Raw genomic sequence first — 21,154 nt, 5'->3', positions numbered from 1 at the left:
TATAAAGAGAGATGTTACTGGCAATTAACAGATACCTCCTACACTACTAATATTCTTTCTCTGTCAATTATCTGCATACTGGAAGAAAGGACCCAAATGATGAGGGATTAAGTGATTGCAGGAAAAGGGGCTGCAACAGTGGCTCAAAATCGCATTGTAGTTGTTGTTCATTTAAAATAGCATGTTATAATGGATAATCTGCAGCAGTCTTCTTAACAGACTCTACAAAGGTAGTATAAAGTAATAAAAGCAAAAATTAGCTGATTTTTTTTTTCCTGGACATGAACCACTGGATCATATGAGCTGAAGCACTGAGATCTACCTTTCAGTAACTTTCGCTACTGGAATTATATATATTTTTTCAAGGGTATATTATTTTCTTTCTGTTTGATTAGCATCCAGTAATAATAAGACTATGAGCATGAACTGGCCAAAATTAAGCAGTATTATGTCCCACTGATTTTAGAGGGACAGAAGCAATGGATCTTAGACATGCTTAGTTTTGGCTTTTCATCACAGGCCACTTGTTATATAACAAGTGTATGTATAGTGTAGAACGTATATATTTGACACTAAACCCAGCAAGTCAATGGACCAAGAGAACAAAAATGACTATCATTTCAAGATGCAAATTCTTCCACTCTAATTTCATTTATGACATTGACTCTCCCCCCCGCTTGCTTTTACTGCCACACTCCATTACATCTCCCACTAAGTCCAGCATTTTCAAACTTCTGATACCTGGTGCCCAGTTAATACTGCCTTACAGTAGGCCTCTTTTCCTCAAGGACAGGATTATGCCTTTTATATCAGTGGTGATACTTCTGAGATTCTCCCACATTTGTCTGCAGCAGTGCATCCTTATTCCTTAATATTTGGGATGTCGCTGCCCATATACTGCCAAGGTAGATGAGGTTTAATGATGTTTGAGTCCCCTTCATTTTCGGGTGCCCAAAGTGGTGAATGCATCTCATAGAGAACCTTAAATTTTTCAAAATACATTTCATCTGCACCCAAATGTGGCACACTAATGTGCTTTCCGATACAATCCATCAATTCCCTCTAAATATAGAAAATCATTTTTACCTCAAAATATGCTACAAAAAGAATTATTATGTTCTAGATTAATTTTCTTCATGCTTCATAAAATAGCATTTTCAAAATATGCGAAGTATTTAAAGTAATCAGATCAGTTTTGACTATTACTTGAGAAATGTATGCGTGCTTGTACTTATATTGAACATGTTACACTGAAAAGCTGGACAAATTCCTGACTAGCATGATATGCTTAAAAGAAATGCAAGGCTTCTACTTGTCCCATTTGATGGCACTTTCCACAATCAGCAAGTTACACAACGGCGACATACACCACCTGAAAAATTAATGTTCAGTTCCTTATTCCGAATACACTTACCTAATACACCACTGGGTTCAATGGGATACTCAAGAATTGATGTAGCAGGTGCCAGTGTGTAGGGATACTCATAAGGTGTGTAAATTAAACCAGCTTCAGGTCCTTGGGGAACTATTGCAGCAGTTGGGTGAGGAGTTCCATTTGGCATGACAGCGGTCTGTATTTGTCTGATCAAAGGCATTATGGTAGGGCCAGCTGGCGTAGGGGTACGCAGGGCAGCTGGTGGGAGAACAGGAGCAGGCCCTGTGATAATCCTTGGAGCCTGGGCTGTTGCTGCAAGAGAAAAGGCAAGGGCTGCTACAGTAAGCAAAGAAATTTAGAAGAAAGTATGGAGACAGCAGTGCAAAACATGGAAAGATGGGGAAAGTAGAAAAGTAGGAAAGAAGAAAAATAAAAGGAAATCATTAGTACATGCATTGATCACTCAGTGCCAAAGCACACCATTCAAAAGCAAACAGCTTTCCATTTCCCAGTGTGATTATGTATGAACATGCAAAATAAAAGCCAATTTCAAATGGAAAAGTAGATTTCTAAAACAGGTTACACAGCACAAAAGCTCAATTTAGACCATATATTTTTCATTACCTATGCCTTCAAGACTGCATGAGACTGAGAGGCATGCAGGAAACAAAGAAAAATACTGTTGTAATCGCACATGGAATAGTAAAAAAATAGTGAGATTATAGAGTCCACAGAAATTTAGTTATGCTTAGATATCATACAATATAAAACATTTCAGTTGCTGCTTGTAATATAAACATTCTATTTAGTATGAATAGATAAGTATGTGTTTATAAACATTATCCGTTTTCAGGATGTCTGGGGATACAAATGGAAACTGGACATTTATGGAAAACTGCTTATGGATTGTTAAAAGGGTTCCTTTTGATGAATACCAACCTATCAATCAAGATTTCCCTTTCTCTGGTATTAGAATATTCTATCTTATGTTTCTGAAAAACACTATAGCTGAATTCTAGACAAGAAAAATAGTACTTCACCAATATGTAAACCTTTGCACACACTAGTACATAACGTACATCTCAGTACACACTTAAGATAGGTACCATCACTTCTTAGGGTTAAGCCTAGTTTTGACCCATTTACGAAAACAAAGCATAATACAATTTATTAAATATCTTCTCACATTTTATTCACAAGTCATTGGTAGTTAATAAATCATTTCTGTGAGCAGTACAGTTAGGTTTTAAAGCCTATTACAGTATGATAACAGGAATATAAAAAGGCAGAGGGCTCTAAATGGCTTAGTCGGTGGATGAAGCCTTGTTTCTAGTTAACCTCTAATTTCAGTTTCTAGGAAAAACAAGTTGCAGTGGTGTAGCCATGCGAGTTTGTTGCAACAAATTCACAGGGTTTTTTGTTAGCACCAGCTTCTTCCTGTGTTAGGAACAGTAAGGCATGGGTGGGTGAAGTCCCTTTATTCCTGCTTTGTTCACATAGATCAGTAATATCGAACAGAAGGTGTGAAAGAATGCTTATGTACAGCCTGACTTCTAAAAGTGTGAAAGAATGCTTATGTACAGCCTGACTTCACCCTGTAACAAAAGCTGAATCTTAGTATGGTTGTTTTTGGTGGAAACGTTATTAAGGACCAGCCTCAGTTATATAAATCCATGCTGTAAAGAGAATATCTGTGATTTACTGATGCAAGTTAGTGAAAAAAAACGACTAGTTACTAACTCCCCACTCATCTGGTCAAAGTTTTACATAGCATTTCAAGGCAGAATTTTGCCTAAAGGCTACCTGAACTGCAATGTGGATATTCTGGTACTTTGTATAAATTGCTCTGTATTTAATTCTACCACATACTTTAAAAAATGAGGATACAGGAACAAATTCTTCCTGCCTTTTTACTCATCTGAGAGTGGGGTTGCCGGGCACACCTATTCCAGCTCCAGCTATGTAGCCTGGCACCTCAATTACATCAAACTAAGAACATATAAGAGTAGCTCTGCTGGGTCAGATCAGTGATCCATCTAGCACAGCAGTCCGTTTCACACAGCACCCAGTTGTTCCGAAGGGCCAACAAATAGGGCACAGAGGCCAAGGCCTTCTCCTGATGTTGCCATCTACCACTGGTATTGCTGCCTCTGAACATGGAGTAGAAATTCCACAGAAAAGAGATTTCTTGCCAATTCTCAAACATTTGGCAACTGTATATTAGCACCCTCATCTATTTAGTATTTTAAATAGTCTTGGCAAGAAGGAAAAGGAAAGTTCTATATCAGAAAGATGTCTGGAGCAATCCAATGCATGCCTACTTGTGAGTAAGTGAGAGATGTTTAATAGATGTTTAAAATACTACAAGCCAAATTTTAAACAAGCCAAATTCCTCCCGTTCTGACTCTGCTCAAGATGAAGTGACCTCACATTCAACAGCAGCAACCAGATTCATTTGCCAGCCTTTACTGTAATTTCCTTAGTCCTGGAGGTTTCTCCTAAACACAGCATCGCTGCAACATACACACACGAGACAAGCTCTAATGCTCATCCACATCCCAATAATTTCTCAATACACAACACATCTCACAAGCAACATCCTACAAGTAATTCCAAGAAAAATATGAGGGGCATTTGGTCAAATTCTTCTGTATGTATTAAAAACACAATCTATTTCTACACACCCAAACACTGGAAATGCAGCAAGTATCTCTGGAAAGGGCAGGAAAAAGCATCCACCAGACAGAGACCCTGCAGAAAAGAACAGCCCACAACAAATTGGCCAAGCTCATCAAGACTGCTGAACTGCTTTACCAACTGAAAAACAGGATGCATGTGTTTACATAGTTGCCCCTTAATAGGAAACACAACCTGTCTATATTCATAACAGCGTAAGAGGACAGGTTCTTCTTGTGGATTAAAAGTTGGTTAAATGACAGGAGCAGAGAGAAGGAATGACAGTTGCAAGGGCAGTTCTTGCAAGGGAGGGAAGTGAGCAGTGGAGTCTCACAAGGCTGATGCTATTAAATTTGTTCGTAAATGATTTGGAATTAGGGATGTACAGATGAGCCAAGACTGCAGATGGTGTTATTCAAGATGGTGTAAACCAAGATGGATTATGAAGAGCTACAGGAGGATTTATCTAAGTTGGGTGAGTGGGCAAGCACATAGCCAATTAAATTCCACATGGGTAAGTGTAAGGTGATACATACTGGAACAAAAAATCTTAATTTTAAGTATATGTTGATGCCACTGCCAGGGAAGATAGTGATGGCCATAAGGATAAATGGCTTTAAAAAGGGGTTAGACAGATTCATGGAGAAGAGATCCATCAATGGCTACTAGTCATGTTGAATGAAGAGAGCCTCCATCTACAGAGGCAGCAAACCTGCGAATACCAGAGCTGGGAGGTGGCAGGTGTGTGTGTGGGGAGCTCTATGCCCTAGAAGGACCACTGGTCTGATTCAACAGAGCGTTATATTCTTACTGTACACTGTAGGGAACCTAGGGTTGTCAGCTTTCTCTTTGACAAGGCTTTTCTACATTTGTTGACTGCCTGGCTGGCAGAAATTTTAGCAAAGCATAGAGAGAAGAGGAAAAGCTTCCCCAACTAAATTCCTGCATGTCTGGTAGATCAGAAGCCCTAACACAGAATACTTCTCATGCAGAAGATCTCAGATGATATCTCCAGTTTGAGCACTACAGATAAGGACGGAGCCTGATTACATCTTAAGCAGCACATGATCAGGTCTCACACAAGAAGAGAAGACGAGCCAAGCTCATCAGACTTTTTGATCTTTCAACAACTAACAGGTTCACCAAGCATAGTCACCAATAATAGCATTGGGACTCACCCTGTTATTAAAGGAGGAGTGGGATCTGTTACTGTACTGGGAAACCCTCTGAGCTAGAGCAAACCAAAAGAACAGACACTATGCTGATCCTAAAAAGATTGCTTATACTACAAAATGTTATATGCATACGCTCTGAACAATGTGCATAATTTATGGCTGCCACCTAGCCAGTTACACAAACAATTCTTGCTTAAGGCGTCACATGATACTGGTCACATCAGTAGTACAGTGGGCTGTGACTGTAAACACATGACCATTTGGATACCATATAAAATTCAGATCCTTCATAGATGATGGAATTTTGTGCACACGAAGCCCATGATGTACTGCTGAGGTATCATTTTTTTTGTGAACACCATGTTGGTGGCCCAGACTACCCATTCAAAGCCCTGCTTTATATCTCAGACACTGAACAACCCAAAACCCAATCCAGCATGGGCTTATAAATGGGAGCACAATAGATCAGTAATAACAGGGGTTGCCAAAAGTAAGGAGAAGGTTTAGCCATTGATAATGTCCACCACCATTTAATTTCTCCTAACCAGGTTATGAGAAATACACCAGATTCTACAGAAAACTCCTATGGGGAAAAGTGCTACAATGCACTCGGAGACGCTGCTGCAGAGAAGACAAAATCTACCCAGTAGGAGGAGGAGGAGGAAGAGGAGGAGGTTTTTATATGCCAATTTTCTCTACCTTTTAAGGAGAATCAAACCAGTTTACAATCTCCTTTTCTTCTTCTGCCCAGAACAGACACCCTGTGAGGTAGGTGGAGGTGAGAGAGCTCTAAGAGAACTATGACTAGCCCAAGGTCACCCAGCTGGCTTTATATGGAGGAGTGGGGAAACCAACCCAGTTCACCAGATTAGAGTCCGCCGCTCATGTGGAGGAGCGGGGAAATCAAACCTGGTTCTCCAGATTAGAGTCCACTGCTCCTAACCACTACACCATGCTGGCTCTCCTAGTCAAGACTGAAACAAACCTATACCGACAACCTCCAAGGATGTTCCTCAACGCTTACAATTAATGGGGAAAAGAAGGAAATGCTGGAAACTCAGGGCAAAGGGACTAATTTAAAAGAGTTTAGTCACTCTTGTGGACAAGATTAAAAGGAACTGGTTAAAAGGATTGGCTTTAATGGAAATAGAACCATATATGATATTAATTTACTAGAACTATAATATGTTTTAAATGAGTGTTAGGGAGATATGGAGGACTTACAAAATAATTAATCTTTAATGGAAATGGAGGGAGGTGTAGGGGAAGTCAATATTTCTTTGATTATATACAAATATCTTTAATAATGGTTCCTATTTGTTTTTATCTTTTACTGTTTATCTCAATTGTTAAACTATGTGTTTAATATTTTTGGAAAAATTCAATTTTCAATGGGACCATTTAAAGGACACTCTTTGATCTAATTCCTCATTTACACTTTTTATCAATTTTATATTAGGTATTGATCTAATAATATTAGATAGGATAAGAATATGTTAATTAAAATAGTACTGGGATTAGTTCCGTTAGCAAACGTTTACACAATTTATTTTCAGACGGAAGAGGGAGAGGGGGAAGTGAATTTATTGTTAATTTAGAAATATTATTTTTTGTATTATTATTATCTTTTAACATTGGATATTGTTTTATATGTTGATATATCAAATTAAGAAAATAAAAAAAATATTTCAAAAAAAAAGACTGAAACAAGTCAAGTGGCTTTTCAGTTACTATACAGGTATGCCACTTAGTCCTGAATGGCACCTGAGCCTCCCTTGCTCAGTCAATAGGTTACCTGCCATAACCTGCCATTTCAACCAGGCCACCTCTAAAGGAGTGCAGCGTCTTTGGGATCACTACTATTCTAGGCAGCCTTGAGGCAAAATACACAAGATTCTACAGGTAAGTAAGGAAGCATTCCCCACTAAAGAGAAGGCAGCCCTAATATGTTCAGAGACACTCAATGTTTAAGTTTCAGAATTTAGCAAATGAAAAGGTATCAACCCTATCTTCATTTCAGAACGTGTCCATAGCACTCTATGGTACCCACAGTGCAGTTTCAGAACATGTTCACTATTTTAGATGGTTTTGTCTGCAAATAGTAAATACTTTGATACAGTTGTGCCTATATACAAAAATATCAGTCTTCTTCACATCATTAGTTGCAGAGTTCAAGACTAAATATTGGAACAAATTATTTAGGGTAGCTAAAAATAAAAATGTATTGTGAAGAGCTCCAAAAGGATCTCTTTAAATTGGAGGAATGGGAGTTAAAATGACAAATATGATTCAGTATGAGCAAGTGTAAAGTGATGCATATTGGGGCAAAAAAAAATCCCAACTTCGCATATACCCTGAAGCTACTATGTCACTTTTTCCCAATTAGGACATTCCTTTGGACAGAAGAAATTATGGGTTTGATTGGTAGTATATAAAACCCACATTCTAGATTGTGTTATTAAAAACAAACAAAATACTCAACTGAACTGTAGCTACTGTGTGGCATGGGGTGGTGGTGAGGTTCTCAGTACAATTCTGTACAGATAATAAAGGTAAAGGTCCCCTGTGCAAGCACCGGGTCATTCCTGACCCATGGGGTGACGTCACATCCTAACGTTTACTAGGCAGACTTTGTTTACGGGGTGGTTTGCCAGTGCCTTCCCCAGTCATCTTCCCCTTACCCCCAGCAAGCTGGGTACTCATTTTACCGACCTCGGAAGGATGGAAGGCTGAATCAACCTTGAACCGGCTACCTGCAACTGACTCCCGTCGGGATCGAATTCAGGTCGTGAGCAGAGCTTGGACTGCAGTACTGCAGCTTACCACTCTGCGCCACGGGGCTCAGTACAGATAATAAATACAGTTCCAAAAATGTTGTTCTTGCCATTCTCAAAGAAAAAAGCCCACAAATATCATTGGAACAAGACGTTAGGAAGTAGACGAGTACATCAATGAAAACAAGCAGAACTCCAGAACACCTAAAATGAAGCTCATGCATGCTGTATTGCTGTTGTGTTTCTTCTTTACGGGGTGAGAGGGAATAGCAGCACCAGTGATAAAGGGCAGCTGTAGCTGTTTCTAAGCTCCTCCAAGCCAGTGATGGTACAGTTTACAGACAGCAGAGAGAGGAGAACTCAGGTGCCTATAGCCACCTTCCTCTCGCTTTCTGAGGCGGTCCTTAGGGAAGTGATGTTAGTGTGTCTCTGTCAGTGTCTTGCCAAGTCTGGCTGGATGCCTTGGTACTGGATTGCCAGACTGGTGTGGTTTGAATTCTCTGGACTGAAACTGGTTCTTTGTGTTTGCCATATTGGCCCTGGGTTCTGCTTGGCTTCTGTGGTTTGACACTGGTTCTGTTGGGCTTGCAACACTGTCCCTTGCTAAGCTGGTCTGAGTTCTCTGGTTGGCATGGCCACATTGGCCTGTTGGCTCTGCTGGATCTCTCTAGTTTGATGTTGGTTCTGTTGAGCTTGTTGGCACAGTTTGCTTTTGGAGGCTTTTGACCAGTGGATGCTCTTGTGTGTTTGGTTATTGACTTCTTTGCCCTGGAGAAAGTATGGAATTTTTACCCACAGCAAACAATAGAGACAAGTAGAATGGCTTATTCAGAGGCCTGTAGAATTGGACCCATTGATCCAATTCACTTGAATCCTGGGGGGGGGGGTGTCAGTGGTCAGGCAGGACTAGGTTCCCTGCAAATTTCAGTATCATTTGCTTGAAAAACTGCTACTCCAGCACCCCAGAGTCTCATAGGGAGTAGTGGACCCGAAAATTTCAGAGTTCAAAAAACAAGCAGAATATGAATTCTGAAATGTTATTGGAGGCCTCAATAATCCAGAACACTGGTATGAAAACCGTTCCCAAAATACAAATACAAAAAATACTGATTTCCCCCCTCAAATGCACATCCTAAGTCAAACTGACAAATTTTCTTTGACTCTGGGACCAGACCAAAAATTTAGGAGGCAGACTCTTTTTTCAGCCTTCAAGGTTTCATGTTTGAATGACCATATTGTCTAGATTGCATTCTAGAAATTTTGAAGCCACAGGGGGAAATAATTTTCCGCTTAATTTTACTACTCCATCATCATAAGTGCATAATTAGTAACAATACATAAATTTCTACTATTTGGCTTATTTATGGAATTTAAAAATACAAATGCCTTGGTTTTCTTGGAGAAAAACTGGAAACCAAATATGTGGAAAAGAGCAGCATGCTGCACTCTGTTCTATCTTAGAACGTATAAATTAGTTATTGCAATCTGAGAAGCATGAAGAACTTATTTCTCTTGATTTGGGGACAATACATACATACTGTATATACTCGCGTATAACCCTAGTTTTTCAGCCCAAAAAAGGGCTGAAAAAGCCGAACTCGGCTTATACGCGGGTCAATACGGTAGAGGAGGGAGAGGGGAGGAGGGAACTTACCGCTGCCATCGCCGCCGAGCCCACGTGGCTTCTCCCGGCCGGAAGTGGCCTGGGGGGCCTCCTGCAGGCGCAGGAAGGCCGCGCCGCCGTCGCTGGGCCCGCACACCTTTCCCCGGCCGGCAGCGGCCTGGGGGGGGGCCTCATGCAGGGGCAGGAAGACCACGCTGCTTCCGGGCCCACACGGCTTCCTCCGGCCGGAAGCAGCCTGGGGGGCCTCCTGCAGGCGCAGGAAGGCCGCCATGCTCCGCGCGGCTTCCTCCAGCCGGCAGCGGCCTGGGGGGGCCTCCTGCGGGCGCAGGAAGGCCGCGCTGCCGCTGGGCCCCCGCGGCTTCCTCTGGCCGGCAGCGGCCTGGGGGGGCCTCCTGCAGGCGCAGGAAGGCCGCGCTGCCGCCGCTGCCGGGCCCGCGCACCTTTCCCCGGCCGGCAGCAGCCTGGAGGGGCCTCCTGCAGGCGCAGGAAGGCTGCGCCACTGCCGCTTCGCTGCCTCCCCCGGTGAGTAGGGGGCTAAGGGGCTCTTCCCCCCCTTGGATGGCACTGGGGTCGGGGTGGGTCGGGAGGGCCTGGGAGGCTGGCGAGAGGGCGACCTGGGGCAGGGGCAAGATCATCCCTGCGCTCTACAATGGCGGCCGCCATTTTAGAGCGCAGCATTACCGGTAAAGGGAATTTCTTATTGACCCTCGGCTTATACGCGGGTCAATAAGAAATTCCCTTTTCTGGCCTCAAATTTGGGGGGGTCGGCTTATACCCGAGTATATACGGTAGTACATTTCCTAAGAACTAACTATAAGAACTGAATGTTTTCTAAATGAAAGCCAACTTAGAAGCAGTTAAAACGCTTAGGGCTGTTTAGCCTAGAAAGAAGGAGGTTAAGGGGAAACATGATAGAGGTCTATAAAATTATATATGGTTTGAAGAGAGTGGACAGGAAGAACCTTTTCTCCCTCTCTCATAATACTAGAACACGGGGTCATCTGCTGAAGCAGGAGGGTGAGAGATTCAAAACTGATAAAAGGAAATATTTCTTTGCACAATGCATAGTTAAATTATGTAGCTCCCTGCTCCAGGATGTGGTGATGGCTGCCAATTTGGAAGGCTTTAAGAGGGGAATGGACATGTTCATGGAAGAGATGAGTATTCATGGCTACTAGTAAAAATGGATACTAGTCATGATGCATACCTACTCTCTCCAGGATCAGAGGAGCATGCCGAATATATTAGGTGCTGTGAAACACAGGCAGGATGGTGCTGCTACAGTTGTCTTGTTTGTGGGCTTCCTAGAGTAAGTTTGCTTAAGAGTCCTGCCTTAGTCCCGCTAATAATATTTAGTCATAGGTTAAATGTATTACATCAGTAAACACAGCAGAAAGGAAATAGCTACAATGTCTCTTCCATATCCTTTCACTAGAACTACATTCTTAAATATATACATTGGGAGCTTCCAAGACACTTGCCCTTCCTGATCAAAGGCCAAAAACATTTCAGTCCTTCTCAATCCACGAGAGACCCTTACCTGTCTGTATTAAAGCTGGTAAAATAAATTAGCTCAGTTGCATAATGCAAGTATCCACTGACTTTTTACTCAGAACTGTGGTTCAGTTAAGGGAAATAAACTACTGACTGGAAAAATTAATGCGCATATCAATTTACTATTTGGCTGCCTATTCTTATCCTTAGTGTGGTTTGCCTTCAACAACAGATGTGACTAAAATAAATTAGTAAGTTCAAGGCATTTTGCTTAAGTTAACTTATGTTCATGCAATTTGTGAAAACATGCTAAACCATACTAAGAACTGTTGAAAAAAAATCATGACTGATCTTAGAACTCACAGCTGAAAAATTGGGAAAAGAAGGGAAACGTGCAAAAAATGAACAGCATTACACAGAAAAAACTACCTACATTTTGAATACTTCAAATAGTTTTTTAAAAGGGTATTTCTTATCAAACTTCCTTCAGCTGTACAAAAACCTTGTGTTCAAAGGATCGAATTTAATCAAAATTAAGAATATACAGCTACTTTCCAACACTGAACGACTCAACACGGAATTCTTGTGGGAGCCCTTTAGGTCTTTGAACTTTTGAAAAATATCAGCCTAAATAGTTGCACGTTTAAATTTCTCTGAAAGGAAAAGCCAGCTTGCTGGATAACATGTGACAATGCTGTGTGTGTGTGTGTGTGTGTGTGGTCTCTACAGTTGTGTAGGTCTCTGGATTATGGTCTAATACTGTGACTCAATCTAGTGCTGCAATGCAAACCGATTTTTAAAATCTTGCGTATGTGTGTAAAGTGCCACCATACTGCAGCCAACTCCTGGAGATGCCATAGGGTTTTCAAGGCAAGAAATGTTCAGAGGTGGTTTGCCATTGCCTGCCTCTGCACAGAAATGCTGGACTTGCTTGGTGGTCTACCATCTAAGTACAAACCAAGGCTAACCCTGCTTAGCTTCCAAGATCTGACGAGATCGGGATAGCTTGGACCATCCATGTCAGGGCACATAAAATTCTTAAGTAGTAAGTATTATTCAATGGTTGAATGCTGGGTATCTGCTAGCTTCACAGGCAAGGTATTAGCTTGCTTATTTCAAGGAAAGAGCACTTTTTGACCTGGTTGAATACTGTGTATTTTAAGATCATATTAAAGGGCACTTTAAATGGTACTCTTAACTATGTGAGAAATGCCCCACAGTTAGGATAACACTTTGATGACAAAATCACATGTGCAAGGGGTTCTTGTAGGTTATCCGGGCCGTGTAACTGTGGTCTTGGTATTTTCTTTCCTGACGTTTCGCCAGCAGCTGTGGCAGGCATCTTCAGAGGAGTAACACTGAAGGACAGTGTCTCTCAGTGTCAAGGGTGTAGGAAGAGTAATATATAGTCAGAAAGGGGTTGGGTTTGAGCTGAATCATTGTCCTGCAAAAAGTATCAAAGGTAATGTGCTAATCATTGTCCTGTAAGTATAAAGATAATGTGCTAATGAGGGTGTGGTATGTTAATATGGAACCATTGTATCCTGAAGTGATCTGTTAATGTGTGAAATTCGAAGCTAATCTGCATGGCTATTGTTGACTGTAGTCTTTGTTAGTCTGGAGGTTTTCAGAACAGGAAGCCAAGCCTTATTCATTCTTAAAATCTCTTCTTTTCTGTTAAAGTTGTGCTGATGTTTATGAATTTCAATGGCTTCTCTGTGCAATCTGACAAAATAGTTGGTAGAATTGTCCGGTCTTTCAGTGTCTTGGAATAAGACCCTGTGTCCTGTTTGTGTCAGTCCATGTTCAGCCACTGCTGATTTCTCAGGCTGGCCAAGTCTGCAGTATCTTTCATGTTCTTTTATCCTTGTTTGCATGCTGCGTTTTGTTGTCCCGATGTAAACTTGTCCACAGCTGCAAGGTATACGATATACTCCTGCAGAGGTGAAGGGGTCTCTTTTGTCTTTTGCTGATCGTAGCATTTGTTGTATTTTCTTGGTGGGTTTAAACACTGTTTGTAGGTTATTTTTTTTCAAAAGTTTCTCCATCCTATCAGTGACTCCTTTAATAAATGGCAAGAATACCTTTCCTATGGGAGACTGTTTTTCCTGGGTTTTCTGATTTTTGTTTGGTTTAATGGCCCTTCTGATTTCATTCTTGGAATAGCCGTTTGCTAGCAGTGTGTGATTTAGATGATTAGTTTCTTCCTTGAGAAACTGTGGTTCACAGATCCGTCTTGCACGGTCCATTAATGTTTTGATTATTCCTCTTTTCTGTCGGGGGTGGTGGTTGGAGTTTTTGTGTAAGTAGCGATCTGTGTGAGTTGGTTTCCGGTAGACCTTGTGACCTAACTGAAAGTTTGTTTTACGGATGACAAGGGTATCAGGAAATGGGAGTTTACCCTCAATTTCCTTTTCCATGGCACCTTACAATCCTACAGTCTGGTTCAGGTTCGTAGATGATACATTTACTATTTGGAGCCATGGTGAAGAAAAATTAATGGCGTTTCTAAACCATCTTAATAATATCCATCCAAACATTCAGTTTACCATTAAACCACCAAGAAAATACAATAAATGATCAGCAGAAGACAGAAGAGACCCCCTCACCTCTGCAGGAGTATATCATATACCTTGCAGCTGTGGACAAGTTTACATCGGGACAACAAAACGCAGCAAGCAAACAAGGATAAAAGAACATGAAAGATACTGCAGACTTGGCCAACCTGAGAAATCAGCAGTGGCTGAACATGGACTGACACAAACAGGACACAGGGTCTTATTCCAAGACACTGAAAGACCGGACAATTCTACCAACTATTTTGTCAGATTGCACAGAGAAGCCATTGAAATTCATAAACATCAGCACAACTTTAACAGAAAAGAAGAGATTTTAAGAATGAATAAGGCTAACCTACAAGAACCAATGAACTCTGACCATGAAAGCCTTCGACAATAAATCATGTGGGTGTGTCCCATAAAATCTCCCTTTCATATTCCCAATGCTGTGATTAAGAGCTGAAGTGAACTTGTCCAGCTGAGTTACCTGGAGTAATGAAGAGGTGACTAATGGAAAAATGGTTCTCATGTGGCTACAGTCAATGTTTAAAGGGCTCCTAATCAGAACCAGGAAAAATACCCACAGAAACTGCGCAGAACTCCACAGCAGCACACATGGTCAAATGCCATGACGTTAAAAGTACACCCATGTAAATGTATCACAAAGTGAGAGGAGCTGGGAACTGAAAATGTGTACATTATAGAAAAGCCAAGCAGAACACAGGAAGCTGGTTCTGATGGATTTGTTTCATGTGTCATGAGAATCATTGAAAGGATCACCAAACAGGGCTCAGTAAGAATACATGCTCTACTTTGTCTGGTCTATGTGAACAAAGGTGATTTATAAGTATCCTTATAAATAGTTCTGTAATACTTACGTGATTTGATATTGGCGTCTCTGTACGTGCCATTGAGAATTGCAAGTTCCATCAACTGCATCTTTTTAAGGCTATCTTCTCCCTCTGCCTGCACAGAAAAAGCAAAAAAAATAGTTCACAATACTAGCACATCTGCTGATTGTAAGTGGTGTGCAAGATAGAAACATGCTTATATAATGCCATTCTACCTACTTATCACTCCTCCTATACTTCCAGAAGCAGGCAACAAGTTTCTAATAGCAAGAAAGTACAGCACTGAAAGAGGCTGAGCTCTCTAGTCTCCAACAGAATGCTACATTAGGCTTGCATGGTCTCTCTTCGACACTTAACAGCTAGTCATGAAAAGTGAAACTTCATAATCACCCTTCCATGAAAAAGGGCTGTACCTTTGGCTGCCATCTAATTTAGAAAGCAAGTAGTTTTATAGCCGAAAGTGAAAATGGTATTTGTTAGTTTGCCTGGGGCAATTCTTCCACCCATTTAATTAGATAAGTGACTGATTGTTCTACAGATATTGAAGGTATATTAGAGGACATAAACTATATAATGTTTCTACTTCTAGAAAAGAAGTATCTTGTAGATTACAAATCAGCCCATATCTGTACAAGATGACTTTTTCATCTGGATTTTAAGAGTCATACTCTGTAACAGATACAATTTTCATACAACTGAGTTACGGCATATTATATATATAGTATATTATATTCTTGTACGGAGAGATCTCAAACTACAATCAGAAAGCTATTTAATGTGGTGTTTGTATTCTCTCTGAAATAAAAAATGATGAAAAATGAACTTGCATTATAAGGAGAAATAAATATGTACTGGAAACACAGCAGCACCAATGTTCAAATGTGATCTCATAATTGAAACAATCTCTCAATTCAGTTGTGAAAAATGGAATACTCTTATCATCAATAGATAAATTATGAACTATGATTACTGCATTATAGAATTATACTCATTTGCATATTTTCTTATATGGCTGTATATCATTTGATTGCTTCACTGGCCAAGTCTCCTTTTGTACTTAGTATTGTTAATCACATAAATCAGCTGTTTAAAAGAGTTAAAGGACAGCGTTCACAGTTCAGATTCCTACACCTTTACTTCTAGCATGCCAAGCTCAAATTGCAACTGTTAAAAACAGCAAACACACCACAATTTGACCAGTCCCCTCTCTGTTCTCAATTGACAAATAAAGCACACTGATGCAATCTCTTAGCTTCAGACATTTCTGCAGGCATTCTCCATTCAATCAAACGTAAAGTGCAGGAGGAATAAAAATGATCTCTGAGGAGACAATACACTGCCCACACAGCCTGTACCAAGGAGTCTAATAATTTGTACTGAGACATAGCTGTTGTAAGTAAACATCAATAAGGTCTCTGAACTAACATGGTTCGTACTGTTGTTTAAACTTATGCAGTTGATTCAAACATTTTATCCTCTGTCTTCCTTTCCTTTCATACACATAACACTAATGCGCATAAGTATCAACTGTTAAAAAGCCACCTTTATTGCTGAAACTTCCATCACTTGAAGGACATTCAAAATTGCTTGCTGAATTTGAGCAACGGCAACAAGATTTTATTGTGCAAACTATATACACACTGGAAAAAAGCTTAATATATATCAATCCTCCCTCACCCCTGAAAGACCCAGTGCAAAACCTCAATATCCTAAGAGATGGTTTCTGACATTCTACAGACTTCAGAACTGAGTGACTACTTTGCCTCCCTCAGATGTCAAATTATTAATAAGATGACTGGACTTTCTCCCCAAAGGGCAAGTAAGTAACAAGAATCCTACATACAGACAACTACTCCCACACACTGAGCTTGTTATCATTTACTCATCTCAAACCTTTGGCCAATATGAGAAACACCAGACAGGATTCAACGGCTAGTCGCACTTAAGTTCTAAAATAACATTTCCAAATATGCATGTATCATTTATTACTAGAGTTGCTCTAACTATGCAGCAAATCTATCATCTAGTCTAGATCTAGGGATTTGGTATCAAACTGTAAAACTGGAGTCTAGTTAAATTTGACTTGTTTTTCTCATTCTAACTTTTAAGGCTCTTCAACAGAAATAAAAAGAATTTTACCTTAAGACAATGTAAAAACATTTATATATGCCATTTGTCCATCTCATAGTTAGATTTTTCTCCTGCTTAGAACAATAACTTCCATATTCTCAAATGCTGTGTGGCTAACAATAATGTTTGTTAAAACTGATGTTTTTTTCATGATTCAACTACTGAAGTAAAAAATATTTCAATAAAAAGTTTCTAGACCTAAGGCTTATGTTACAAAGTATAAATGGAATCTTTCTTTACATTCCTATATTTTTATAGACATGATTTTGTTAAATCTTTCTTCATACATGTTTCAAAGAATAGGTGAGTACTGGAACCCTATGGAAAATTCTGACATGTAGTTAAAAACCTAACTTTTGAGACTTCTGCTTGGGAAACTCCCAACAAATCCACATTAAGATAGAAAAGCTAAAATTTAGTACACAGCCCCAAAACAAAATTCCTGGGGGGGAAATCAAAATTGGACATGTCTACAAAATTGAAACATATGCCCAAAATGATGTGACCAAGCAGTTGCCAGCACTCAGCACAGGGCAAACTAAACCAGAAACTTCAGATGCTGTTAAGAAAAATGATCACTATGGGAATTAAAAAGCAACTATTCTATCACATGGCACAGATTGCTATGGATACGCATATACCATTGCAAGTTGGCTGATAATTAATATAGCAGGCAATTCATTTCTTCGGCAAAATCTAACTGGTGATAGTTAACTGTTTCAGAAGACTAGATGACACTACAGCCATCAAAATTAATTTTCATATACATAAACCATGATCTGCAGTTGTGAAATACTCTTAAATCCATCTTGTATCCTTCTCTAACTTTAATTGAGTTGTCAAAGGCAAACAGAATTGTCATTCCTAATCATCAATGTGCTCTGTCAAGATCTCCACAGGTGGAATGCTTTTATTTAGATGAAGGGAAAAAAAATACTTAAATGAAATTAGATCAAAGAACACAAAATACTAATATCCTTAACAAATGGTGTTCTCCATTCAACATATAATACTTTTTTACAGAATTTTTAAAAATCATATAAAGTATGTTGCATATTCCTGGACAGATATATTTAACATTTTTTTGCCATCATGACATTCATTTATATAAATAGGTTCACTGTTTGCAAGGAAATAAGGAGTGAGCATGACTTATTTGTGTCTGACTCAAACATATTAGCTGTACAAAAGCTACAGGCAGGATGTTTCTCTAGTTTCACCAGGTTTGGGGAGTGTCATTTCAATTTTTTTCTAATTACCTGAAATTTGAAAGGAAAGATTCTATAGCATCACCCCTTTAAACCGAAGACTGTATATATCCACATTCCATTATGTTTTTGGAGAAATGGGTACTATCACAGCATCTCCAACTGAATAGACCTAGCAAAGTAAGAATTTACAGCACAATATAAAAGAAGAATCTAATACAAATCACAGGAAGTTGCTGCCAGCAGCATCTATTTAGTATTTTTACCTTCTAAACAAGGACAAGCAAATATACATGTATACCTCAATAAGTCATTTATAATCCAAATTTTACAAAATTAAACATTTATTTATTAGTAACCTATTTGTGGCTTTTATTTGCACTTAACAAAATAAATGTACACATGCTCAGTTGGTGGCTGTGGATATTTGTATGTCTTCAAAGGCATTAACCTCTCCAAGTAGCAGTACTAAAGTTCAGATTTCAGATCGAATAAACATTCTATGTGTTCCTGTCACCCTGCCAAAAAGCATTTTTGCAAGTAAAAACTTGTGCCTAGAAAACATTGTTTTAAAATACTTAAAAAAAAAAACATGGTTACTGAAAAGCTAACATTTTAATTGTACTAGAGAAAGGCAACCCTAGACCACTTTCCTGGTAGACTTATTCCTAGATTCTGGGCTCCTCCAGAGTATATTTATGCCATGAGTTAGTCTTCAGTGCTATATACAGTATATGCACCCACGAAGAAAGCTTTTTAAACAAGCTTTTAAATTAATGCTTAGGGATATTCTGCCTTAATTGTTTAGACCAAACATGTGTGAGGCAAGGCTTCTGGAGTGCCTATACACAAAATCTGCTGGTGAGCCTATACACAAAAACAACTTCGCTGCACAAACTCTACATATCTTTTCTGAATGCAGCTAATGCAGTCACTGTGGTAACCAAAACTTCACTAAGCACATACAGCATTTAGAAGATGGATCCACAAACTTGTTCCACAATCACATGACTACTGTCCCTCCTCATTGCTCTGCAACAGCTCCTACCTCTTCTCTGCTAGTTCTGAGCACAAACCTGCTGACACCACCATCCTCTCAACATGGAAGGGACAGCAAGTAGCTTGTACATTCATCACCAGCAGGTATTCGGAATGGAAGGGGACAGTAGAGGCATCTCCTTTCTTCCCAGCAACTACTGATGCTTAGCGTATGAGCTGTTACACTGTTTTAATGGTTTGGGGTGGAAGAAGTCTCTCCATCACTTTTATCCCACCATTCTTCTAAAGAACTGAGGGCAGCATACACAGTGCTCCCTTCCTCCATTTCATCCTCAAAACCACAATGTAAGGTAGGTGAGGCTAGAGAGAATGACTGAGCAAAGGTCAACCAGTGAGAAGCAAGCAACGACTACTCCTGTATTCAGCTTTGGATTAATATTTGAAAGATAAGGGGAGGGGGAGAGACAGATGAAGTAAAGATGGGCAGACAAGGAGGAGTCAACAGGACCTCTTCCCAGTTCTAACAAATAGAAAGTTTGCCACGGCTTTAGAGAGTATCTTCCAAGTGCATTATGAAATCTGCTGAGCTTGGCCTGAAGACAATAATGGGGGGAATGGGAAGTTCCCTAACATTGTATTTAGCTTTGGAGACGCATGGTTCCAAAGTTCAGTTTTACAGGAACAAGAGAGAAGCCCAAGAGTAGCGCACTGCTTTCAAGAGAACATCTGTTAAAATATGAAGGGAAAGGCTTAAGTTAAAAGGAAGCTCAAAGCTGAAGTTCCCAGCAGAACACTTGAAAAGTTAATTAAAGCCACAATAATAGGTCAAGATGTATTTTGCAATTAGGAAAGGTACAGACAAGTCCAAGAAGATGCCCATGTGGTTAACAAGCAAAGCCAAAGAAGCCATAATTAAAGCGCAAGGCTTGCAAGATATAGTTGGACCTGTAGATGATCAAGTGTACAAAGATTACTGGAAAAGGACAGGGCATTTGCAGAGAAGCAAATGAATTCTTTGCAATGGCTTTCACTGTAGTTAGACAAATAACCCACACCTGGAGCACTTTCTTCAAGGGAATGCAACTCAAGCACAGAAGCAAAAATAGAGAGACATAAAATGAAAAGCAAGGGCTAAGTGAAAAGTTGCAAAATGGCAGATCAGCACGGCAGAAACTCAGGAGTTGCAAAATAACAAATGCGAAATTATTGAACAAAAATACACAACATATGACTACAATGAGGCTGCATTCAGATGTCACAAACTGTGGTTAGTCTACCAGAAATGTATAGTAGAGCATAGGTTGTTGCAAAAATGCAGGTAAGATTTTGTTCTGGCAACCTTCCTTGCATTACTTGGGTTCTGGCAATGCCTCACAACATGAGACACACGGCTTACTATTGATCATTTGCCATAAACAGACAGGGAGTATGTAGGAAACTAATTTCTCCTTTCCTCTTTAATGATTATCAACCACCCTCCTGCACCTTGAGAACCCTATTATTATTATTATTATTATTATTATTATTAATATAATAATATTATTTTCACACTTAAATAAAACATTTTTTACAGCCCTGAACACCACCTCTCTTATTTCTGCAGTTTCAATACATGTTCTAACCTTGTTTTCTTGCAGAAACAAATTGAACATTGGAACAAACAAAATAATGGCTAGGTCACCCACCCACTTGCTCCTTTCTGTGAAATAGAACAAGGTCTGAAAGGGGGGGTCTCTCTTAATATGGAGGAAGCTGTGGCAATATGTGGGTTGTGAATGTTTTCTGTGAAGCAATTTCTACTCTGTACATTGGCGAATGGAATAAAAGCATTTCAGTGAGTTCTTTTGTCCAAGTGCTATTTAAATTTCTCCTCTGGAGTTGCACAATCCAGTGTAGTCAGTTCTCACTAGCAGGAGGGAAAAGAACCAGAAAAACAAGCCGTGATGAGAAACTATCTTGCCAATATTCTTTGATAATACATGTTGAGTATTCCGTATGTGGCCATCCAATATCTGGGCTGATCCGAAAACTGGACCTTTTGAGGGGGCATGCAGGCATTACTCACAGGTGCTCAGCAGTGCCATTGATGGTTCAATGTATACAAAATGATTACAAATATTGTTTAAAATTGCATTCAGGCTATGTGTATAAAGTACATATAAAACATAAATGAATTTAGTGTTTAGACTTGGGTCCCATCCCCAAGATATCTTATTATGTATATGCAAAAATTCCAAAATATTCCAAAATATGGAATGATCTGAAATACGGACCACTTCTGGTCCCAAGC

At 39.7% G+C, this 21,154-nt stretch overlaps 1 protein-coding gene across 9 annotated transcripts in view; it reads right to left on the bottom strand.

Moving 5' to 3' along the window:
• Positions 1-21,154, bottom strand: part of QKI (QKI, KH domain containing RNA binding) — a 164,860-nt gene that overhangs the window by 7,894 nt on the left and 135,812 nt on the right. For 5 of the 9 annotated variants that reach the window (XR_008933408.1, XM_056853095.1, XM_056853097.1 and 2 more), the window contains exons 5-6: positions 14,555-14,642; positions 1,415-1,711 (exon numbers count right to left, since the gene is read on the bottom strand). Coding sequence is in view for 8 of the 9 variants with exons in the window: in XM_056853095.1 (XP_056709073.1) it covers positions 1,415-1,711; positions 14,555-14,642 (385 nt within the window). In the remaining variant the exon portion in view is untranslated. Of the gene's footprint in view, positions 1-1,414; positions 1,712-1,999; positions 2,024-14,554; positions 14,643-21,154 lie in introns of all 9 variants that reach the window. The other 4 variants (XM_056853101.1, XM_056853096.1, XM_056853094.1 and 1 more) reach the window with 3 other exon arrangements.

The sequence above is a fragment of the Euleptes europaea genome, chromosome 7, assembly GCF_029931775.1.
Source record: "Euleptes europaea isolate rEulEur1 chromosome 7, rEulEur1.hap1, whole genome shotgun sequence".
NCBI classification, from domain to species: domain Eukaryota; kingdom Metazoa; phylum Chordata; class Lepidosauria; order Squamata; family Sphaerodactylidae; genus Euleptes; species Euleptes europaea.
This window is presented reverse-complemented; position numbering and strand designations above follow the sequence as displayed.